Raw genomic sequence first — 25,291 nt, 5'->3', positions numbered from 1 at the left:
AATGCAGCCAATCCACTACACCTCTTTGATAGGAGATTCCCTGAGCACCTTAGCAGAAGTACACACTATCCAACTGCTCATTTATCAATTATTAAGATTGTTTTTGCCATAAAGCGGCCTACTTCAGTGCAAGAAGACAGAACCGATAGCCCTGAAAGACACATAGAGGTACAAATCTTACATCATGTTTTGGTAAATCTTGCCATCAGCGCAAGCAAGATGTACCAATACCCCCACTTGCCACACTGTTCTGGGGCTTCTCCTGACACCCTAGAGCCAATTTCAGGGGGTTCCAGGTTGCAGGGAAGTGGAAGTCCTATTGCACAAATGGAAGCTCTCAGAAAGGGCTTGCACTGACAGGACTTGTTTGGTGAATCCCACCCTGAGTGAGTCCCATGCAGAATCATTAGTGGGATGACCACAAGGTTGAAGTTTCAACTAAAAGTACATAATTTTTAAGAGCTGGGAAGGGCTAAATGGATTATCAAGAACAACCACTCACTCTAATGTTTGACAGTGGAACAAACTCCCTTGGGAGGCGGGAGGCTCTCCTCCCTTGGAGGTTTTTAAGCAGAGGCTGGATGACCATCTGTCATGGACGCTACAGATGTGATTCCTGCATTGCCTGGGGTTGGACTAGATGTCCCTTCAAACTCTACAATTCTATGATTCTAATAGATTCTATACACAGGTGACTATAGAACTGTAGAGATGGAAGCGACAACAAGGGTTGTGGAGCCCACTCCCTTGCAATGCAGGAATCTCAACTAAAGAATCTACGGCAGATGGCCACTCAACCTCTGCTTAAAAACCTCCAAGGAAGGAGAGATTTCTCCAGTGAAGGAGAAAACTATCAAATAAGGATTCCCTCAACAGAAATACTGGAAATTGTAGTTCTGAAAGAGGTCTACGGGTGTCTAATAAAGAAATCTTAGCACCCTAATAAAACAATTCACCCTTGGGAAATATTATGCTACTTTACAGCTATCTGAATTAGTAGCATACAGGTGCCCTACTTCTCATGACAATAAGCTACAATACCTAGAATATATTCTCAGGACAACATCTGTATTACTCAGATGCAGACACAACAGCAGGCCACTGGGCAGAGGTATGTGCTTTAAAACTGCACCAATTACTTGTGGTAGCATCACAGAGAAAGTTCAGACTCACCTGCTGGGGTACTTGTACACTTGTGAGCTGTAGAGGCGATACCGTTCCAGGCTTCGTCTGCACACTAGCTTGGACCAATAACCTCTGCCAAAACAAAAACAAACTAGCCAAGGATCAAGGCAAACAAAGGCAATTCACAGAAAACATTTTATCTGCTGCCAGTTTCACCTGCATTCCCCCTCAAAGATAGCAAGGCTCACTGTAAAGTCCACAAAGCACTGATATTTGCATTTAGCACAGGGGGATAATGATCCTGGCTGGGTGAAGAACCTTTGCTATTGGTTTCTTATACACAATTTCAGGAAAAGAATATATGTGCTCTTACTTACAAACCTCCCACCCTACCTACATGACCGTGTCCGTCTTTTGCTAAAGACTTTGCACCCCTCTTCCAACCCATTTAACTGAGAACAAAACACAGAATTACCTACTTCTCTGATCCACAAAACAAACCCACTTGTTCTGGTTTCCAGGACCCTTCCCCTGCTCTTACCAACTATATCCCATTCTATATTTATGGAATTCAAGAACTTTATTCCCAGCTCTCCTCACCTTTTATTCTAACACTACTAATTCAGAGGTATCTGCACTTTTAAAATGTCAAAGTAGTCCTGATTAAGAGATTTCTGCTTCATTATAGGGTGGCCACTGTTGAGCTAACCACAGAAACTATGGTTGAGCTACATACCTGCTGAGTAGCCTGGACTTGCTGGACCACCTGAGTTGGCACCCCTGACTGTGTGGCTGTGGAGCCTGGACTGGACTCTGAAACTGTGTCACTGGGCCTCATGGAGCTTTCTGTAGAGAGGCAGATGAGAAGAGTTAATAGCACCAGCTCCAACTCTCCAGCCACCTATTTAAAATCTCAACAGCAAAGTAGGTGATGTGTAAGACTAGTCTCAGAACCCCCTAGCTCGGCATTGGGAGTTCAGGTGTCCATTGCCCTAGTTTATAATATGATTCAGTGAAAACTGGAAGGCCAAGAGTAATGATTCCTGTGTTTAACTGCTAGCTCTGTGGAGTGTTCACACAATACATTCTGCCACCTGACATAGTATAGAACACAATGAAAGGACTTTGCCCCAGCATCTCTTGCAACATTGCAGGAAATCTTGGGCCACATTTTACAGATTGCACCTAAATTATCACCCCCATAAACTTTGATGCCCCAAGCAACTGCTTGAGATGATGGCCCATGTTTCAGAGAGGAACAAATTCTGACCAGAACTACATTTCAATGAATTTTGACCTATCCAGAACTTTCACTATCCAGACCCTAACCTCAGATAGTAAAAGGAATTGTATTTGGTAGTTAAACATATAAAAAGTTGACCTTCCTGAAGCAGGAATAGACAAGAAAATAAATTCTCCCTAGAATATTTCCAAATTACTGTTATTTGGTGCAATAAATATGCAGCTGTTACTTGTTTGTGGAGAGGGTTCCATAGGTATTTCCTCAAGGCAGTGATTGCCAAGGGGGTATCTCATTTTCTCAGCACTCAGTCTGCAATTTCTGGTCACTACAATCCTAACATGTGTAGTAAGAAGTAAGTACCATTGAGACCAATCGGGGTTCTTCCCAAGTAAACGGTGCATAGGACTACCGCCTGAGAAAATGCTATTTGCACACAGTCACAAACACAACACTCTCTTATCACATTCATTGTGAATTAGCACTGTGTGGAACAGGCTTGTGTGTTACAGCCACCTAATGGATACTGCCTGCAACATAGCTAGTAATAAGCAGCACAACCCCTCTCCACTGCTCCTGCCATTTTATGAATTTTAAAATGCTTTGCCAACTTTAGAGGCTGAATGAACTCTCTCACCCTGTCAGAACAGCAACAATAAAAAGAAATACACCAAAAAGGCTATCCAATCCTGCCACAGCAACATTTCACTATTTTATAAACTCCTAAAATAAAAACAACAAAACTCCGACAACCATGTGCTCCTATTCCCATGACTGGTACATGGATATTCTGATTTTTTAGATGTGGCAAACAGCAGTATGTCTCTCTCCTGCAGAAAGGCTATCTCCACTGTATAAACCCACGCTCAATTATGTCAATATAGGATATTGTGTCCCTGGCACTTAATCCAAACCTGATGAAGTTATCGTGCTATAATAAATTCCAGTGTTTCTCATTTCCTAGATCTCACCCCTCCCGTATTTTTCACAAATTGGCAAAGGAAGCAGGTACATCTATTTCCCAAAAGCAAGGACCACTTGAGGCAAGCAGTAGTTGTGATAACTAGGAAGCTTCCAGTGCCAAGTGCAGAATTATGAACTCTTGGTGCTCAGGAGTTGGTTTTAACAATGCCCTGCTTGAATACAGTTTGCTTCTTTTTTGCTGTAATTCCAGTGACCATAACGGATTTGCAAAAAAAGCAGAGAATGTGATTTAGAAAAGCTCTGACCTCTGTCACAACTGGGCTGATCCTAAGCAGAAATCCCTTCCCAAGTACTTACGGTCAAAAGGCATTGCATAAAGGCAATCATAATACATGAGGCTGTAAAAAGGGTTTCAGTTCTAGTTGTTCCTTTCCTTGAGAATAAAACAGACAAGGCTTTTATAAACTGTAACCTTGGCCAGATAATCCCTGCTAGTTCCTACCAAAGCTCCAGACAGGTTGGTTTCAAATAAACATTCGCATTGTAGTAGGTACACCCTCTGTTCTTCTCAGGATGGGGTGGCGGATGCCGGCTGTTCACCTGATTGTAATCACGAAGCAGGAGTTCACGTTTCACGAGTGTCTCATTTAACATGCACAGCGGGAGGGAGAAAAAGGGCAGGTGAAGTCACTCTGGGCCACCTGTAATAGGCTTGTGCATTTATGTCCTTAGAAAAACTAGCCTCATAAGTAGGGTTTCAAAAAGGGTTCTGTTTAAAAGCTTCAGCTCTTCTAACATGAAGAATGATCAGCAACTACATAACCAATATGACTATGCACATGTCTGAACTGAGGAGTGCAAAACCATATGGCAGACATCTCAACGATGAGAGAGTTTTCCATCTACAAAATAGCTGGAAGAGATCTATTCAGTTAATGACAAGGCACTTGCAGACGCTCCAAGTGTCCCTATTTTCCAGGGACGTCCCTGACTTAGAGAAGCCATCCTGGTTTCTGATTTGATCCTGGAATGTCCCACTTTTCCTTAGGAAGTTAGATTGGCTTCAACCAGAGGCAGGGCCTTTTCAACTCTGGCTCCGGCCTGGTGGAACGCTCTGCCTCATGAGACCAGGGCCCTGCAGGATCTGATTTCTTTCCGCAGGGCCTGTAAGACAGAGTTGTTCCGCCTGGCCTTTGGCTTGGAGCCAATTTGATTCCCTCCCTCCCTCTCTTTTTTCTTTTCCTTCTCCTCCTGCGATGAGGCTACATTTTAATATTTTAATGTTCCATTATTTTAATGTTGTATTTTATTTTTGTTTTTAAGTTGTAATCATTCATCTTGTTTTTATTATTGCTTGTAAGCCGCTCTGAGCCCGGCCTTGGCTGGGGAGGGCGGGGTATAAATAAAAATTATTATTATTATTAATTATTATTATTATTATTATTATTATTATTATTATTATTATTATTTTCATTTGAGAAATGTTGGAAAGTATGGTACGATGTCCCTATTTTGATTGGAGAAATGTTGGAGGGAACAGAATTATCTGACCCCAGAACCGTCTGAAGGTAACCCTATTTAAGTAAGTTTTTTTAATGTTTAATGTTTTATTATGCTTTTATACATGTTGGAAGCTGCCCAGAGCAACTGGGACAACCCAGTAAGATGTGGGGAGTCTAAATAGTAAAATTATCAATATGGAATGGGACATCCCTATTTTCATAAGAGAAATGTTGGAGGGTATCCGCTTGTACCTTCCAACATTCACAGAGCTATCCGGTTCTGGAACTCTGAAAATCCTACTTTAATCAGGATATTCTGCTGTGGCTGACAACACAGGGCCTGGTGTTCTAGGCTAGAGGGTGAAAAGACTGTCATAATGAGCCTTCCTTGAAAAGACAACTAAAGAAAATGCAGGCAAGTTATCTGAAAGTAGTTGCTCTTTTCTGGGGAACGAGAGCATATAAGATCAAAGCAAATAGGAAGAAGCAGGACCAGAAAAAGGGGGACTGAAAAAGAGCCTGACAAAAATAAAAGTTAAAAGGGTTGGACCTGTGATAAGAAGAATCTGCAATAAGAACCTGCAAGAATTTAGCTTGGAGTGATTGGACTTTACACTGTACAAGACCTGAACCACTGCCAGATGGGAGCATTTTTGATTAGGCCCTTTGCCTGGAATGAACAAGCATTCTGTTCAATGCCCCAGTGACACAATTTCTAGATTTGCCAACTCTGACACGCTAATCAAGGAAAAATGGACAGGCTTTGATCCGTGGAAGGCAGAACCTTTCCACAGCTGCCCCTCCTCTCACTACTGCTCTAACCTCAAGGCCCAAAGATAAGCAAACTTTCATTCAATCTTTCTTTTCCCCTTGCTAATTTCAGGACATTTTGGTACTAGAACTATTTTTACCAGAGTATTAAAGGAGTATACTTCCAATTACAACAGGGTCTATGATCCCCTGGTAGCTCAGCAGAGGAACAGGGCATGTATCTGCACAAGCATGTGTCTGCATGCACACAAACACATATGCACAGCTTTAACTCCTTTTGGAAAAAGTCACAGGAATAAACCTAAAGGAACAAAGCCCACTGGAATTAGCACTGATCCTGGTAACTTTGATTGGCCAGTATTCTTATTCCCATATTGCAGAATGGACAGGTGAGAGAGTTGCTTGCCTAAGGCAACCGTGGTTTGCTGACAACCATGGTTTGCTGACATTGTAATTTTGCTAAAAGAGAAAGAGATTATCAAGCATCTCTGTGTTGTTTTCACTATCTTTTCTGGAAGCTTGTTGCCTGCCTTAATTTTCCATTTTTCTTTCACCTGGTACAAGACAGCTTCTAATGTGTACTGTATCCATCCTTAGTTGAAACATCATCTTAATACCGTGACCAGATGGACTCCATAGCTTCAACATAAGACTTTTGTTTGTTTGTTTGTTCTTCACTTTCCATTATTTTGTTTAGCATCTAGCCCAATGAAAAGCTGGAGAACTCAAAAGCTTGCACACTATTTGGGGATAGATTTTATCAGCCAAATAAGGGTATTGCCCTGATATGGATTTTGGAATACCACTGCTAGCCATCATTTAACGAGGTACACACTTTGGCAACTCAGCTGAAGGACAGAATTTAACTAGGATTTGAAAAACCTGAAAAACAATAATGGCAAGATTATCCAGAAAAAAATCTTTGAGCAAAGTCCTCAGCTGCTATAAAACTGTTCAGTTCGACTTCACTGAAATGAATATCTCTAGTATCAACCCAAAGAAAAACCTGCTATGACCACAGATGCCACTCTGCCAGCTCGCTCAAATGTGCTCTGCATTGTTTGACAAAGAAGGGGGCACAAGGTAATGTGAGCTTTCTGAACATCCAAATAAAACTCTCACTGGCAGTGGAACGTCTACTCAAAAGCAAACAGAATTCATTGGGGCTTATTCCCAAATAAGCAGGGTTTCCAGCCTGAGAAAAAGTTTCAGAAACAATTTAGCAGAATACATGAAGCAGGAGAGTTGGAGTTCATCTGGAGTGAATCTGAACACTGCCTTCCTAGCCATCTTTATTTCTGTTTTTCAGTGCACTTGTTTTTCAGTGTAGCTGAAAATTAGTGGCTTTCTTCCATTTGCTGAATGAACAGGTCAGTGTAACTCGAAACCCTGCATATCCCTACATCAGCAGAAGATATCACCTTACTCTTTTGTGATCTCTGATTTTGTCCAAAGCACGTGTTATAACAGCAGCAGAGTAAAAGAATAATAAGAATAATAATTCTGACAACTTACAGAAAATGCGACTTTAATATTAATGGATTGATTTTTAAAAGCTGATAAATTCAGACAATGTAACTGGCCAACAAGTAAATATAAATTGAGAGAGGTTGTGTTTTCTGTTTTCTAAACTAGCACAAGCATATAATTTGCCCAGTGGTCACTTATGGGATACAAAGCAAGAAAGAAGCGATTAATAGTGGTGCCTGAAAATAAAGATTTAAAAAACCCAGAGATCTGTGCGAGACTCAGTTTCTCAAATAAGAGGAAAGGAAGAAGCTGTCTTGCATCAGGTGAAATCCAGTACTGTCACTACTTCATGAATCTCCAGGATTTCAAGTAGTGGACTTCCCCCATCACCTGCTACTTGATTATTTTAACTGGAGCTGCCAGGGATTGAACCTGTGGGCTTCCCTCTGAAGAGCATGTATTCTACCAATGAGCTTTGGCCCTTCCCCATGAGGCAAGGTCAAATATTATTCCACTCCACTGCTGAAACATATGACGCTGCTTTAAACTGCAATAGGCCATTGTTCCGCTTAGCCCAGTTTTGCCTGAACTGACTAGGAATGACTCTCTCTGTGACTGTCTATGTGCAGAGCCTCTCCTGCCCATTTGCCTTCTGGCCTTCTTGTCCAGCTTTGATACAGTGTATGAAAAGAGCTATACACTTAAGTAAATACAGAAGGGATAGCAGCTGAAGTAGGGAGGAAAATGTAGAAATGTGAAACAGGCAAAATGTAACCAATATCAAACATTTTCTGAACTCACAAAAATACCCCCCTTCCCTTATCTATACCCTGTTCATGCTTAGAGGCACTTTCCTTCAATACTCCTTCTAAGATTAGACCCTGATACTGAAAACAGGTTCCTAGTCTGGATCCTGGTGAGAATGTACTATTTTTTAAAGGATCACGTGAACCTTCGCTTGAAAAATCCAGGAGAGTTTCCAGCTCTACTGACTGAAAAGAGTAAGAACTAAGCTAGGAAAGAGTAGAACTGGGAGAATGCACCAAATCCAACAGACATTCAATATTTCAACAGGACTCAATAGTGTGAAGTTGAATTCTGCCAGTTTTTTCAGTTGCTTTCCATACATATGGAAATCTACACTCTCTGGAAAAAGCTCAACCACAAGGCAAATCAAACAACTTCACTCTGCAGCTTAGGAGCTACCTGATTAGAATCAGAAGCAGTCCAGGTTTCTTTGGATCATATTACAGGCCAGCTGAAGTGCTGCATTACACTACGAAAGACAGCAGGAATTCTATCTGGCTGTTTGCCTTGCCTTCTTAAGATACGGAGAAGGCTCCACCAGGAAGCAAGGCAACACAACTGATCCTAGGAGCCATTAAGATAGCAGAATTGAAGACATGACAGACATGACCCATCAAGTACAATGTCTGTGCAACCTCTATCCATTTTAATGAAGCATGCACAGAAGAACTTCCTAGAGGATTGCATCCCATGTTAATTAGCAGATGGCAGTGCATTTTATGCCTCAGCAACCAGAATATCTTGGGCCAGCTCTGTCAAACACACACACACACACACTTGTACAAGGACCTGAACACCCTTGAAGTGGAGCTTGTACTGATCACCTTTGTCTAGAGTTGTACAAGTTAAGTGGCATGGAAGGCAGTATTATTCATGTGTTTCTTCCACCAAGCAGGTCAAGACATTCAGTGAAAATGGCTGCAGAGATTTTCCCTCTTAGTCTAATCTTCCTGGGTGCCCATGGTAAGAAACGGAGTGTGGAGAGTCCAATGCAATATGCTGTGGCAATCAATGAGCTCAGCTCTAAATGCCTATTTGTGGCATAATCCAGTGAAAGTTAAAACATTTTCAAGTATCATTAACGTAAAAGTGGAAGAGTTCAATATGTGCTTGAACCTCTCCCATTTAAATTGGCTAGAATCTCACCACTGATCAGTAGGCCTGCGCAGAGCTCTGATGCAGAGTTCATGTCATGTCTCCCAGTAGACTGGATGCAGACTATAGACCAGAATAACTAAAAAAATATGTAGATAATTTCACTGACAATCATAAAAAACTGATTAGTGACAGCAAAGACCTGCTGCGGAAGACTAAGCTGGGTTCTATTCTCATTGCCACACTTAAGTTCTAAATGCAAATCTTCATTGTTGATGCTGGAGCCAGAAAGAATTCTGCAAAACTCTTTTATCAACTGCAACTCTGTATATACATTCTAACTTATTAACCTACAGGGTTTTTTTCTGAAGTGAGGCTACTGACCCTCCTTTATGGATCTGCACCAGAGCCCAGATTAGGAAATGGCTGCTTTTTCTTTTATTAGACCTGTGCAGCCAGCATATCTTTGTTCTGGTTCCTTTACTGGATATATTTTTTAAAATACCTATTAGTCTGTCTTGAAAGGCAGTAGGCTGACCTGCAGAACTTTTGTGGGTGGAGTAGGGCATCTTTTATGCTTTATTTATGGAATTTACAGAATTTTAAGGGGACCTAAATTTTAAAACATTGCCAACATCATGACCTTTTGTGGACTGAAGCTGTGCTTTTCCATGACAACTGAGAAAAGAAAAGAGTGCTGGCAGCTTATAAACGACAACTGAAAAGACAGGAAAAACCATATAATCAGAAAGTCAGGTAAGCAGGGGCCAAAATCCAGATGCAACTTTAAGCATTCCAAATTTTAGCATATTGCGATGGCGTTCCGATATCCAATTATCTTGTTGTTGACATAGGTTTTAAAGTTATACCACGTTACAACAAAATTGTCCAATTTTGTATGCCCACGTGGAAATCAAAGCTTAGAGGTAAGTTTTTCTGAAGGAGAAGTATGCCGGACTTTGCCATGCCAGTTTGAAATCATTGCCCATTAGGTATTTCCAAAATCTTGCTAAAGTGAGATGAGCTGCAACCAAGGTGCCCTAGAAGCTCCTTGCTATTCAAATTCTCATTCACGCCAACAAATACATTTAAAGTGCCAGTTAAGGTGTTTTGTCAATTTGTTGATGCATGCTATGTTGCAGATAGTTGAAGATGACAGGACCCCCACATACCACCATTTCTTCCAAGGAGCTTGAGGTAGTGTGCATGGTTCTCTCCCCCGCCCCCCCGTTCATCTTCACAACAACCCTGTGAGGTACGTTAGGTTAAAAGATGGTGACTGGCCCAAAGACACTTAATGAACTTCATGGCTGAGGGGGGGGATTCAAACCCTGGTCTCCCAGGTCATAGTCCAACACTCTAACCATTACACCATACTGGCTCTAATAGCCAGTTTGAGAACCCCTGGCTTGGTGCAGATAATAAGCCTAGGGAAGCTGGCATGCACAGTGTTCAGATGGCAAGCCAGTTCAAATTAGGTGTTACGAAGGGTGCAAATAATACTGCATAGCCACAGCCTGAGGACCGCTTGAGAAAAGATGTCCTGAACCTATGAACTATTATGGACAAAAATTCATTCAGTGTTTGAAAAGCAAAGGTTGACAGGTGGAAAGAGCTGCTCATAATGGCTGCCAACCCTCCCCCCCCGGAAAATAACCTTCCTTTTAAGAACCATCGAACATTGAACCTGACAATCCTTTTTAAGAGCACAAATAAATACCTTTTTTTGTTTTGGTTTTTTGGTTTTTTTTTACTAAACCTGACTTTTGAGTCAGGTTTAAGCTAGTAATCAGTTGGAACTATTTTACACACACAGGGATGCATGCATGCATGCATGCACGCACACACACACACACACACACACACACACTTGCTCTAAGCTTTCAAGATGGTCTGGGAGATATATTTAAATACAGTTAAAATTGTGCACTCTAAATGGGGGGTCTCACACAGAAAGAAGGGCCTATACCGAGCCTATAATGAATAAGTTCCAAAACAAATAAGTAAGTTAATGCTATTTGCACATATCTCTCAGGACTAGACAGACCTGGATTTGCCAAAAAACTACCAAAAGACAACCATCTGTGTGTGTCCCCCCCCAAGTACCCACTGAGGATAGGATAAGAAGCAATGGGATGCAAATCATTCAAAGGCAAATTTAAGGTAGCTATTTGAGGACATTTTCATAGAATTGTAGAGTTGGAATTATATATATATATTTAATAGAAGTAGCTGATCAATCAAACAAGTTCTCTAGGAATGTGGTGGGATCTCCATTCTTGACAGTTTTCAAGAGAAGACCGACGAGCTTATGCCTTGATTGGTTCAAGAGATAGCTGCTGATGGGACTCTCTCCTCTGCCACAGGTGACTGTTTTGTGATGACAGAGTCAGTGGAGGACCCTGGATTTTTCTACAGACTACTTGCCTCCTTTGCAGGCTGTAAAATGCTTCACCCGTTCAGGTACCAGGACACACCCTTTCCCCCTTGCCGCACACATACTTACCAGAAACAGTTACTACTATGTACTGCTGTGGGGCTGGCGTTGGTGTTTGTTGCCCAGTAGGTGGAGCCTGTGTCTGGGGAGGTGGGATTTCCGAGACATACTGTTTCGAAGCAGGCTGTTGCTGCTGCGCACTTTGCAATTCTGCCACATATTGTTGCTGAGCTGCTGCCACCACCACAGGTGCTGCTGTGGCCACTGTTGCTGCTGGCTGTTGCTGTGACTGTTGCTGTTGTTGTGACTGCTGTTGCGCTGCCTGTAATTCTGTAACGTACGCCTGTGTTGCCATGCCAACAGTGGGGAAAATGATAATAAATAAGGCTTTTTTTTTGCTTCCTTTCGGTGAAGAAAAAAAAGAGGAAAAACAAATAAAAACAAAAAAGAAGGGAAAATTAATCAGTTATAAAGCATTCCATAGACAGAAAAAGCTCCGTACAGTTCTATTCACTGAACACTAACTTAATAACACACCATGCTTAATACCTAATTGCACCCAATTGCAGAAAAGAGTGGCAACAGGTATGCTGCAGACGATCTGCCTAGAAATCTGGGAGACCAGAGAACACCACTTTGCATTTACTCAAGTGTATTCTGAATGGCCGTACATGTTGTATTTCACATTCACAACTTTCCGAAATTCAGTATTCTATCAGTAGCAAACACATTTAGCCCATGTCAGATACGAGAAACTGAGGACTGAATCACAAGCTGTACAATCTCCAGGATTATTAAAATATAAAAACACAAAATTACATAGCATAGTAACAAACAGAAACAATACCCACCAATTCACCTCCAGTTTAAAAGGTCATAGATTGTTAATTAGTCAAAGGCCTGGTTGAAGAGGAATGTTTTCGCCTGGAGCCTAAAGGTGAATGCACCAGCCAAACCTTCCTGGGAGAATATTCCACAAATGGGGAACCACTGCAGAAAAGGCTGATAGTTACAGGGTCTGGGTTGGTTCATGTGGGGAAAGGTGGTCCTTTAAGTATTGCAGCCCTGAGCTACTTAAGGCTTTATAGGTCAAAACTAGCACTTTTAATTAGGACCAGAAACTAATTGGTGGCCAGTGCAGTCGGGCCAGGATTGGTGTTATATAGTCAAATCGTCTCGTCCCTGGCTTCTGAATTCTGCACCAGCTGAAGTTTCCAAAGCGTCTTCAGAGTCAGCCCAACGTATAACGCATTGCAGTAATCTAACCTAGAGGTTACCAGAGCACAGACAACAGAATTTCGGCTATCCCTGTCTAAACAGGGGCGTACCTGGGGCACCAGCCAAAGCTGATGGAAGGCACTCTGAGCCATTGAGGCCACCTGAGCCTCAAGTCACAGCAATGGATTGAGAAGTACCCACAAATTGTATACCTGCCCCTTCAGATGCAGTGTAACCCTAATAATAGGACCACAGAAACAAATGGCAAAAGCCCAACACTTGGTAATGAGCAGAGAAGCATCTTATCAAGAGGAACAATGGGCAATTCAAGTGCACCAGGAACTACTATGATTTACTAACTGGGTATGATGAAAATTAAACATGCAAAGAAAATTAAACATAGAAAAGAAATAGGCTTAATTTATGGAAAAGCTTTCCTCTGAATTAGTACTGAACAACTCAAAAAGGGAGGTACATCTGTGCTAAATCCCCTTACCAACAACAAACTACACCAAATAAGCTGTGCTATTTTTTACTTTTAGTCATATCTGTTCTTATTATAGTCAAAAAACCACTCAGACCATTCTTATTGCTTTGCTTAGGGCTGAAATTAGATGTCCTTTATGTTTTATATCACACCACAGTGGTTTTCAAACTCCTCCAGGAAACTCAGGAATTCTATGGTATGATAAATCAATAAAAATCAGTAATGGCAGACCAGTTTCTCGGGCAAATAGCTGCCCACCACTGCCAACCTTCACTTTCAATCTGAAGCTTTAGGGGAATGCAAGTGGGTATTTTAAGACACACCTTTGGTTTACATTATTATTTGTTATTCTCGTTTATTAATTTATATACAGTAGTACCTCAGGTTACATACGCTTCAGGTTACATGCGCTTCAGGTTACAGGCTCTGCTAACCCAGAAATATTACCTTGGGTTAAGAACTTTGCTTCAGGATGAGAACAGAAACTGTGCTCCGGCGGCAGCAGGAGGCCTCATTAGCTAAAGTGGTGCTTCAGGTTAAGAACAGTTTCAGGATAAGAATGGACCTCCGGAATGAATTAAGTACTTAACCTGCGGTACCACTGTATTGCTTATATGCCAAAATATCTTCTAAGTGGTTTACAACTATAAAATCAACCCATAATTAAAATAGCAATAAAATTATCTTTAATTAAAATATACAATTAAATGAACAATTGAAAAACAGAACAGTTAAAGCAATAAAATCACAATTTCTGCTTAGGGAAATGCTTGCCTAAACAGTTTTTTTCCCCTCAGGAGCTGGCAGAATGCCCACAATGAGGGGGACTCTGGTATTTCAGCAACGAAGCATTCCAAAACACTTGTGCCACTAGTGGAAAAAGTCTACCCCTATGTTAACGTAAGTCAAAATCATCAGGCCATGGCAAAACTGTATTCCACTGGCTGATCATAGTGCCCTTACTGGGTGATGAACAGGAAGGCAGGTTTTTTTGTAACCTGGTCCAGAGTTATTTAGGGCTTTGTATGTAAGTAATAAACTGGCTCTGTGGCTAATAGGCAGCCAGGGCAGATTCCTCAGCACCGGCATGCTGAATAAAGAGCAACCCCCAGGCTGCACTATTCTGGATCAGCTGCAAGCGAAGCCCCACACAGAGTGTATTACAATACTCCAGACATGAGGTTGCAAACGTATGTGTCACAGTGGCCAAGTTATCCCTGTCCTGGAAAGGATGCATTTGACACATCAACTGAAGCAGATGATAGCTGCTCTTCAACACAGAGGCAACCTGAGTCTCTATGGGCAAAGATGGTTTCAAAAGCAGGCCTAAACTGATTACCTGTTCTTTCAGAGGGAGCACAACCCTTTCTGGAACAGGCAGACTCCCCAGTTCTTGGACCTGAAAACCACTTGCCCACAGTGTCTCTGTCCTAGCAGGATTCAGCTTCAGTCTAATAATTCTCATCCACTCAAGATGAGTGCATTCAAGAACTGGTTCAACATCCAGGTTGCATCCAGGCACTGGTCCTGGCCAGTATCAGGAACATGTCACACTTTTTAAGGTACACAGCTAACAAGGTAGTGTGTGAATAGGAACAACATGTGCAGAATAATGTATTAGAGACCCGGTCTATGCAGAAAATGTTCTCTGAAGTGTGTGAATTATTGTTATTACTTTGCATCTTAAGGATATCTTGACGAGCACAAGAAAAATTGTATTGTTTTTCAATGGATCCATTAGTGTAGTTGGTGCAAAAGTATACAGTCGTACCTTGGTTGACAAATGCCTTAGCAGTAGAACGTTTTGGCTCCCAAATGCCGCAAACCCGGAAGTGAGTGTTCCAGTTTGCGAACGTTCTTTGGAACCTGAACATCCGGCGGGGCTTCCACATCTTCTGATTGGCTGCAGGAAGCTTCTGCAGCCAATCGGAAGCTGCGCCTTGGAAGTCGAACAGACTTCCAGAACAGATTCCATTCGGCTTCCAAGGTATGACTGTACTAGCTTTCCAGTATCTATCTGTGCCGGGGGGGGGGGTGTCCAAACAAAAAACTGCAGCCTTTGTGGAATGTAAGAAAGAAGACAGTTCCATCTGAATGGTGCACTACTCCTCAAGGTCAATGCCAGAGGCCGGTTGACTTAAAAAACCCAGAAATTGGCATCCTGTACTATAGAAATTGAGGCTGATGCCTCAAGAAATTGCTAGTCCTGGATGACTGCAAGCCAACTCTCACTATTTGTGACATAGCTTTACATAGAGAGCCAAGGAAAAACAAGTGCTCCTGCAGTTACTCCTGTAGTGAATCTCTTCAACAGTATACATTTTCCTTCTTATTGCCATACATCCAGAATTTCCTGGACATAGCCGGAACAGTCAGAAGGAATATCTGGGTGGAAAATGCTGAAATGTCCTGGAAAATCCAGACGTATGGCAACCCATGTCGGAAGTCTATATTTTGCTGAATTTCCTTAAAAATAGACAAAAACTTCAAATTTCCAAAACAAAAAGATTTTCACTGTTTGAAATATGGTGACCCTATCTTATAGTAATCACTGCCAGCAGGAGACCATTCTTCCTGTGGCCTATTTATTCTCTTCCATGGTACAGACTTTTCCTTACAACCATAGTGACACAGAGCTGCTCCTTCTGCGCTTGGCAGAAGGGAGAAGACACTTAGCAGTTCAAACACCAAGACTGAAAATACTGTTCTCTTGAAATGTCCAGCTTGACTGATTCAGCATTGCTCCTGGAGATGCAGTGGACTTGGTGCCACAGTGAGATCCAGGTTAGGGCAGCTGTAAGGGGTCATTTATTTTTAGTGGGTGATCTGGCCTCCTCTGGAATTGAAAGTGTAGCATGTATGTAACAAAATGAGAATTTTGCCTGTTTATTTTTACACAAGGATTGGGAGCCCAGTTTAAAATGTGTTCTTCAATGGACTCTAGTCGGAACACAGTATGAGAAATATGACTCAGACTTGTAAGCAGCCACCTGTGTGGGCCCCTGCAATGATTATTCCTAGATAACCAGGTAAGGAAGCTTTTGTAAAATAACGAAACTCAATTTTCTTCACTCCCATCCAGCTACTTATAATATGGGGGGGGGGGGGACCGCTGTGCACTAAACTGTATGGGGAAAGCGGCTGTCTTATTAGCACTGGTATTTACAGTAGCAGAAAGCAGGGTGAGGCAGCAGTACTCATCAGACCTCATCACTCACATTGCTGCTGGATACTGGGGCAGAAAAGGGAAAGGCAAGATGGCAGTGAGGTCAGTGTAGTGCAAACCCACCAGCAGGAGCATAGGATTGCACCACACTTACCTCATCACAGCAGCAACACAGGCAACCAGAAGTCAGGTGAAGTGAGAAATCACTTCGCCTCTCTGTCTGCTAAAGGTTATTTATGGCTTCAAGTCTTGCTTCTGAGCTGTCAAGTTTCCAAGAATCTACTGGTGAAAATTGTAAGGTCTAGGATAAAGCTGCCTTCCTCAATTTTTCTATTCTCAATTAAATGTGCAAAACAATCTTAATATTATTTTGAGTTACACAGTTTGGCAACCTGTTGGCTATGTACATCTGAAGCTGACTTATTTTGAGTCAGACCACTAGTCACCTGTAGCCCAGGACTATCTACTCTGAGCGACAGCAGCTCTCTAATACCACTACGTTTTTCATAGTTCTACTCTTTCTTCCGGTATGCTATGAAAGTAGTGCGAGTAAAATGTCAATACTCATTCAATTCTAAGTATATTTTGTTCAGTCCTGTACAGGGCTGATGCCTAAAACCATGATGGAGGCTGCTGGGAATGTGATCAAGTTTTTTCAGTCCTAGTTCCAAACAAGTATCCCTTCTTGACTTTTCTCCACTTTGGAAATGTGCTGGTAGCTAGACATTACCTTCATGCCAATGGAGTCAAGAGAGACAGGATCATGTCATCCACAGCGCAGTTCTCTGCTTAAGCTACATTCCAAAGGTTCCAATACACTTGGTCACTACTTTTGGAACAAGCCAAACTTGGAAACGACCCGGCTGTTTTTAGATTCAGAGAGTCACAGCGAAGAACAACTGGGCCTGATCCCAATCAGAATTGTGTACTTAAGTCTCCCACTGGCAGATATGGTCCATTATATTTGAAGCGCAAACTCTCGGCAAGTTGCTAGCTTCAGAGGCTCTGCTGACTCTTGCTGCTCACATTAACCATGTTCTCCTTTTCATAAAACAAGCAACTATTCCTATCCACAGAACTCCACAAACAGGAGGGAGAACAGGAAGTACTCTCTGGCCTGCAGCTGATGGTATCATTATACAAAAAGAGAGGGGAAGCAATCCTGCACTGACTGTCAAACATGACTTGGCAGCAGAGTAACCATATCTATGTCACTTGTTGGATTTACCTCTTGAAATACAGCCATCTCTGAGAAGGAACACAGATGTCTGAATGCAGACAACATTCTTATTTCTTTAGGGCTTAAGAAGAAACCAGGGGCATTGTATCCCATTTCGCTGCTGGAGGTGAAACGGGAAATGCCCCCCTGCCCTGCTGCTGTCCCCCAGCACCCACCCCACCACCTCCACCACTTGCATTGCTGCCAATTTCACAGAATTCTCATGAGAGTTTGTGGGCTCCACAAGATCTCATGAGATCTCACTGAAAATACTGCTTCTCAAGCAGCCGCAGCAGGGTAGATAATTAAACTGAAAGGTTTAGTCTTGCTGTATATGACACACATGTTCAAAAGAGCTCAAAAGGGTCTCTGTCCAAAGCAGGGAATGACATTATTCTAGACAGAGAGCATTTCGGAAATGGTTTTGGCATAATCCACTAGGTGGGAAATCACACAAACTCCAATTGAATGAACAGGAGCTGTGCAAGACAACAGGCAACCAATACATTTGGCACTGCTGCTGACGGAGGATTATTTCCAGGGCCTAGGTCAGGCATAGGCAAACTCAGCCCTCCAGCTGTTTTTTTTTTTGCTTACAACTCCCATGATCCCTAGCTAACAGGACCAGTGGTCTGGGATGATGGGAACTGTAGTCCCAAAACATCTGAAGGGCCAAGTTTGCCTATGCCTGCCCTAGGTTCTATGTGGATTTTTAGCTGGTTGACTGGCTGAACCCAAAGAGTGCTCACCAATGGTTTCTCATCATTCCAGGGGAAAAGTGACAAGTGGGGTGCTGCAGGATGCTGTCCTGGGCCTGTTGTTGTTCAGTATCTTTATAAATAACTTGGATGAAGGCATAGAGGGGATGCTCACCAAATTTGCAAAACACACCACACTAGGAATTTTCTGTTGCCTCAGAGAGTGTTTTTGTTGACTAAATCCAAGGAAAATCGCTTACAACTTTGAAATGGAAAAGCTTGCCAAATATTTATTTGCAACTGACATCCATTTATTGTTATTAATGAACTCATCAAAAAGAAAATAAAGCACTAGAAAAAAATTCTGCATCACATCACTGACTTATTTGGAAGCAAATATCACTAAAAGCAAGTAGGTTTACTGTCAAGTAGAAGTGCTTAAAATTGGGCTGAATGTGAAACAGAAAAATTTCAATTTTAGGGAAGGCTCTCTTAGAGCACAAACTAGAACTCCTCAGCTGTGGAACTAGTGACCTTCCAAGGCAGAATGGGCACCCCTATTGATAGGGTTGCCAACTGATCAAAAAGTATGAACTGCTCTTGTGCCAACAGTGGCTTGTTGTACACATATCTGCGGGTTAAGTTTCCCAAGGCATAGAGATAAGCATTATCACTACCTAATGCCTACATCTCCGGCTGTTGTTAAAGATACAGTTGAAAAGCTGGTAACATTCCCTAGGGACAAGAGAAAGGTTAGGAATGAAAAAGGCTGTCACTGTGTTCTCCTTGCATTCTTAGTAGCTTGTCTTGTTTTTGAGATACTGTACAACATTTCATTATCACCATTATCATATGCCTTCTCATGTAGAGAATTTTAAATTCCTGCATTGAAACGTATACAGATATTATAGGCCAGGAGCCAAGGCAAACATACATCACTGGAAAATGGAGACAGAAAGTTAAAATCCATTCCCAGCTTACCTGAACTAGTGCCAAAATAAGCACATTTTTCCAGGCACAATGAGTCTTTATCCATATTTTCCTGAATTGTCTCACTTTTGTTGGCAGGATGCTGTCTGAAAGTATTCCAGAGTCTACTCTTGGCCTAAGGAATACAGTTGCTGTATACCAAAACTTATCTCCTTCCCAATACAATAACGGAATAGTATTTTAAATCACACTAGTATCTGGGCAACAGTGCATCATGCCCTATAGTCAGAAGAATACAATTATCAGATTCTTTAATATATCAGCACACTGTCTTAGGCCTCCAAAATTTTGCCTTCACCACTCAATGGAAGGAAGGAATCAATCAATTAGGAGCTAAAGTTAAAGCTGTGTGCTATGGCTGTCCTGGCTGCAGCTTCCACGTGACAGCCCTGCCCACACGGCACAAATTCCATCTTTTCTGTGATGCAACCACATGTTTGGATGGAGCTACAACCTGGGCTGTCATATAACTGACTCGCTGTAATTTCTGTCCCTGCAGCAGCTGCTATGAGCAAGTAACAATGTGCTTTTCAGCTGCTGGTTTTCGGCTGTTAGTTGAACTCCAGATAAAAGAGCGTTTTGATGGCATATAATTAATACATTTTGGGACCTAGGGGGGATGGAACAATTCTCATATATACCCAAGTCACAGCATCTAGTAAATATAATGTATTCTTTAGCATGTAAACAATTAGGCTACAGGCCTAACTGGCCTGTAACAGGAAGAACCATAAGTTATGTTGAAGTTCAATATTATAATCCTGTCCAAAAGAAAGGATCAGGAAAAGGAGATACTGCAGCTTCAGCTTCTCCCACCCTCAACAGCCCATTAGTTGCTCTTCGGTGGATACAGGACAAATGCCCAAGGAGGACAACTACATGTTTATTATTTTTAAATTTCTGCTCTGCTTTTTCATATAAACAATACAAGGCAGCCAAAAGGCTCATCAGCCTCTGGATGATGAGAATATATCAGTTCCAAACATTGCATAAACCTGGATGGGAACAAGCCTTATGCTGATGCACTTCCTTGTCCCCTCTGACACACACTTCAATTACCGTATTTTTCGCTCCAAAAGACGCACCAGACCACAAGATGCACCTAGTTTTTAGAGGAGGAAAATAAGAAAAAATATATTCTGAATCTCAGAAGCCAGAACAGCAAGAAGGATCGAAAGCAGCAATCCCTCTTGCTGTTCTGGCTTCTGGGATAGCTGCGCAGCCTGCATTCGCTCCATAAGAGGCACACACATTTCCCCTTACTTTTTAGGAGGGAAAAGGTGAGTCTTATAGAGCAAAAAATACGGTAGTTCCCAATTGCATCTGAATCAGGAAGTTATGGTGTGCTCTTGCTCTTGCCCTCCCAACCAGGACTGACCAAACCAGGTAGAAATTTATTAAAAGTGCTCATTTGAAGTAGCAAGTCTGTTTATTGTGAACCATCACAAATAAGACCATTAGTGCCTACTCACACTCACTTCAGTTCTCAAAATCTTTCTCAGACTATCTATGATCCCTTAATGGGAGATGCCATCGACTGAACGTAATAACTTCTGCATAGAAAGCAAGTCCTTTCTCTGTAGTGAGATATAGCCTTCCAGCCCTTTAATACGTGTCAAATATAAGTAACTGACTCATAATTGGGGAGGCCACTGGTACATCTTTAGGTCAGTACTAACCATCGCCTAACTGCAGCTCTCTAAGGCCCCAGGCAGCCAATATTTCAGAAGCTTGAGGTTCTTTTTAAATTAGAGATTGAATCCTGAACCTTCAGAATCCCTTTATCTACTAACCTATGGACTCTTCCCATAAAAATCTCACTTATGGAGTCACTATGACATCATTCCTCCCAAAACACCATAAAGGCACCAATGTTTTGCTTTACATCACTGTAGAGTACTCTGTGAATTCTGTGCTGTTACTACTACCCATTGATGTTTAACCACGAAGGTAGGCAGTCATTTTTATTATTATTATTCATTTATTACTGCTGTGCGACGTCACAATCATTTTTAACCAAACACTACTCCACTTGACGTCACTGCGACGCCATGACGCGTCCGTGAGTCACTGTTTTTCTCTCCGCGTCTATGAGGGAGCAGTCGACGCCCGCCTCCCCGTAAACTCGATTGGCCAATCTCAGGGCCTCAGCCGGGGCCTATTGGTCCGCCCGCCCACCAATCACTGCGGAGCGCCGAAGCCCCGCCTGTCAGGGCCTGGGCCCTTTCCCGACAAGCCCTGCTTGGAGTGGCCGCCGCCGCGGGGGCCAAAGCCCGGAGGAAAGCCGCCGCTCACTCGCTTCGCCCTCCTCGGCTGCGTCGGGGAGTCAAGCGGGAGCCGCGGGCCCCGCCATTTTGCAGCGGTGGTGGGGGGGAAGGAGGGGAAACGGACTCGGACCCACCTGGACCGTCCCGGCCCCGCGAGGCCGCGTCCCCTCAGGGGGAGGGCGGGGACGGAGTCGCGGCTGTCGTGCCCTTTCTCGATTTTGGCGGGAATCGCGCTGAGGAAGAGAGGGTGGGCGGTTGTTGTTGTTGTTGCCGGGTTTCCTGGTCGCCACGACTACGGTGGCTATGGCGCCCTCCGTGTTCCCTCACCGGGGCAACTGTTGCTACCCACCTCGGCGAGGGGAGGGGAAGGGAGGGGGAAATAGGCGGCTCCCGGCGCCGATTGGACGGTGTCGATGGCCCATTGGGCTGTGCTGCTGTCAGTCACTTGTCGGCGCTTCCTCCTCTCCGTTGGTTCGAAAGCCGCGCCCCTCACCGGATACTTCACCCTTTTATTGGCCAGTCAGGCATTCCGCAACAGGGATTTGACTAGAGGCCTGTCTGTCTAGTAGAAAGGGCGAGCCCAATGAGCGGCTGTAACGAATTGGGAGTTGGCAACTTCCTACTGGCCGGAGGCCTTGTCAGTAAACTGACGCGTCCTTTCAAACGGACTCCTTAGACAGGAGGCTGGTACGCATGCGCTGCTTGTGGCATGCTGGGAATTGTAGTTCATAATTGGCAGGAGAGCCCGGTTTAAAGGCAAGTAGGTGGCGCGCGTGCTCGTCGCTTCACTGTGTTGCCCACGCCTTGTGTCAGAAGCAGCTCTGCAATATGGATATGCCTGAGATAGTTGTAAGTGTGTGGTAAAGTAAAGCTAAAGGGACCCCTGACCATTAGGTCCAGTCGTGACTGACTCTGGGGTTGCAGCGCTCATCTCACTTTATTGGCCAAGGGAGCCGGCAATACAGCTTCTGGGTCGTGTGGCCAGCATGACTAAGCCGCTTCTGGCAAACCAGAGCAGCGCACGGAAACGCCGTTTACCTTCCCGCCGGAGTGCTACCTATTTATCTACTTGCACTTTGATGTGCTTTCGAATTGCTAGGTTGGCAGGAGCAGGGACCGAGCAATGGGAGCTCACCCCGTTGTGGGGATTCGAACCGCTGACCTTCTGATCGGCAAGTCCTAGGCTCTGTGATTTAACCCACAGCGCCACCCGCGTCCCTATAAGTGTGTGGTACCTTACCATAAAACTGAAAGGACCGTTTGCTCCATCTCAGTGGAAACATGGATTAAAATATTGTTGGAGCAAAAAATATTAATTTCATGTACACGCACATAGGGGTGAGGCATAGCTGTCAACTTTCGGATTTGAAAATAAGGGATCAGCAGCCTCACCTGTCCCAGGGACAGTCTACGGGATATCTAACAATCCGGGATAGCAGCGGGAAGTAGCAGGAAACGGCACTGGAATAAGGGAATTTCCCGCAAAAAAAAGGGAAGGTTGACAGCTATGGGGTGAGGTGGAGGTGGCAGTTAATGATAATGGACCCAGGGTGCTGTGGCTGTGAGAAAGGCAAACTCCATGCTAGCGATTGTTAGGAAAGGAACTGAAAAATAAAACTGTCAGTATCATAATGCCATTTGGAGTACTATGTACAGTCCTGGTCTCCTCACCTCAAAAAGGATATTGTGTGCTTGGAAAAGATTCAGAAAGCCACCACAATGATCAAGGGATGGAACAACTCCCCTATGAAGAAAGGTTGCAGAGTTTGGTACTTTTTAGTTTAGAGAAAAGGCAAGTTAGAGGCAGTGTGATAGAGTTGGCGTATTTCAAAAAGTGAAAATCTGGACACAAAAGTTGGGGGAAGTGTTTTCCCTCTCTCATACCCCTAATGGAAAGTGAGAATGCATAGAGATGAAATTGTGAGCACAATATGTGATATAGCACAATGTCTGTACATAATGACATAAATTGTAACAAATTATTGGCCAATGTTTATGCACATGTGTGCGCATACAGTTGTACTGTATAGAATCTCTAAGGAGCAGTCACAGGGGTTTTTTTTAATCTACAAACTTAGCACTAAAAGTAAAATGCAACATCTCTTCCCACCCCAGCATTGGAGTGAGGTGGGGGTGGTGATGTTGCCATTTACAGTGGTACCTCGGGTTACAGATGTTTCAGGTTACAGACTCCCCTAACCCAGAAATAGTACCTCAGGTTAAGAACTTTGCTTCAGGGTGAGAACAGAAATCTCGCGGCAGCGGGAGGCCCCATTAGCTAAAGTGGTGTCTCAGGTTAAGAACAGTTTCAGGTTAAAGAGTAGGCAGGGGGGTTGATCTCAGTGCTGTGGTGCTTAGGGCTAAGATACAAGATCATTCTGCCTGGTGTTTGGAGAGGAATTGTAAAGATAAGGCAAAATGCTATGTCTCCCAATTGGATTGGGAGATAAAGTTGCATGGCTGACAGTTCAGTTCCTGGGACCTAAGCAATCCAAATTTCAGCCTATGCACTTGATAGGACAGTTACACCTGACCTAGGCCACGGGTGAACAAAAGCTAGAGTGATATCTACTGGTAGATCTCTGGGTGGTTTGCAGTAGATCCCAGTTGTTTAGCAGCTATGCCGTTAAATACCTTGGCCATCATTTTGCATCAAATTCTTCCATGCTTGATCTGGGAGCTGCAGTTATTACAGATTGCAGCAGCGTGATTGCTGACAGAAGTGAGGCCTTGTCAGCATATAACACCTGTGCTCAGAGATCTCACTGGTTGCCGATTTGCTTTCAGGTCAACATCAAGGGGTTATTGTTAGCACATAAAGCCCTTAACAACTTGGGACCAGTTTACCTATGAGATTGCCTTACCCCACATGTGCCCACTCAACTGGTTTGATAGGCATAATTAGCACTACTACAAATGCCACACAACACCCGTTCCATATTTGTCAGAACTCATTTAGTGTGGTGGCACCTGCACTTTGGAACTCCCTGCCCATTGAGATCAGTCAGGTGCCTTCAATGTACTCTTTGGTGCTGGAGGAGACTCTTGAGAGTCCCATGGACTGCAAGAAGATCAAACCTATCCATTCTTAAGGAAATCAGCCCTGAGTGCTCACTGGAAGGACAGATCCTGAAGCTGAGGCTCCAATACTTTGGCCACCTCATGAGAAGAGAAGACTCCCTGGAAAAGATCCTGATGTTGGGAAAGATTGAGGACACAAGGAGAAGGGGACAACAGAGGACGAGATGGTGGGACAGTGTTTTTGAAGCTACCAGCATGAGTTTGACCAAACTGCGGGAGGTAGTGGAAGACAGGATTGCCTGGCATGCTCTGGTCCATGGGGTTACGAAGAGTTGGACATGACTAAACAACAGCAAGAACAAAAACATTCTTGAAAAGGAGGTGATTTTAGTCTGTTTTAGTAGTTTAACTTTTGTATGTTTTAAAATTGGGTCATAATTTTTTCTTGATTCTACTGTTTTATTTTTTGTAAACTGCTTTGAAGTTTTTGTTTTATAGTCAAGCAAATTTATGAAATAAATTTTTTAAAATGAATTTAGAGTTTCAAGTGCAGAGATCATCTATACATGTGACAGAGATCAAAACGGCACAAGCTAATTGCTGCTGCAAGTCTGTTTTTTTTAAATCTCAGAAGCGTGTTATGGGACACCGTAGCAGGGTTTTTTAGCTTTGTTTCCTACCACCTCTTGTTTCCCCCCACCCCGACCCATGCTTCCGTATTTCCTGTACATGCATAGACTCTCTCCTCTCACATATGGTGGGTGGGTTGTTCTCTGGGGTGGGCTCAGATGTGGGTGTGTTTAAAGGTCATGTACCACAAGGTGGTAAGATAGAAACTTTAGACTTCCTTTTAG

At 43.1% G+C, this 25,291-nt stretch overlaps 1 protein-coding gene and 1 long non-coding RNA gene across 8 annotated transcripts in view; one reads left to right on the top strand and one right to left on the bottom strand.

Annotated features, from left to right (window-relative positions):
- Positions 1–21,959, bottom strand: part of RFX1 (regulatory factor X1) — a 46,152-nt gene extending 24,193 nt beyond the window's left edge. Inside the window, exons 1-4 of one of the 5 annotated variants that reach the window (XM_053371728.1) lie at positions 21,551–21,959; positions 11,441–11,773; positions 1,862–1,971; positions 1,174–1,257 (exon numbers count right to left, since the gene is read on the bottom strand). In XM_053371728.1, the coding sequence (XP_053227703.1) occupies positions 1,174–1,257; positions 1,862–1,971; positions 11,441–11,726 (480 nt within the window). In that variant the 5' untranslated portion in view covers positions 11,727–11,773; positions 21,551–21,959. Of the gene's footprint in view, positions 1–1,173; positions 1,258–1,861; positions 1,972–3,791; positions 4,325–8,985; positions 9,237–11,440; positions 11,774–21,550 lie in introns of those variants that run through there. The other 4 variants (XM_053371732.1, XM_053371731.1, XM_053371729.1 and 1 more) reach the window with 4 other exon arrangements.
- LOC128405277 (uncharacterized) lies at positions 9,252–17,632 on the top strand. 3 transcript variants are annotated; one of them, XR_008328258.1, is made up of 5 exons: positions 9,252–9,690; positions 11,301–11,397; positions 13,874–13,976; positions 15,978–16,105; positions 17,319–17,632. It is a non-coding gene; the product is annotated as an uncharacterized LOC128405277 (long non-coding RNA). The 3 variants fall into 3 exon arrangements; XR_008328257.1 differs by lacking the exon at positions 9,252–9,690 and adding an exon at positions 10,088–10,131; XR_008328256.1 differs by lacking the exon at positions 9,252–9,690 and having other exon boundaries at positions 11,163–11,397.
- Positions 21,960–25,291: the final 3,332 nt, after the last annotated feature.

This window comes from Podarcis raffonei, chromosome 17 (genome assembly GCF_027172205.1).
Source record: "Podarcis raffonei isolate rPodRaf1 chromosome 17, rPodRaf1.pri, whole genome shotgun sequence".
NCBI classification, from domain to species: domain Eukaryota; kingdom Metazoa; phylum Chordata; class Lepidosauria; order Squamata; family Lacertidae; genus Podarcis; species Podarcis raffonei.
This window is presented reverse-complemented; position numbering and strand designations above follow the sequence as displayed.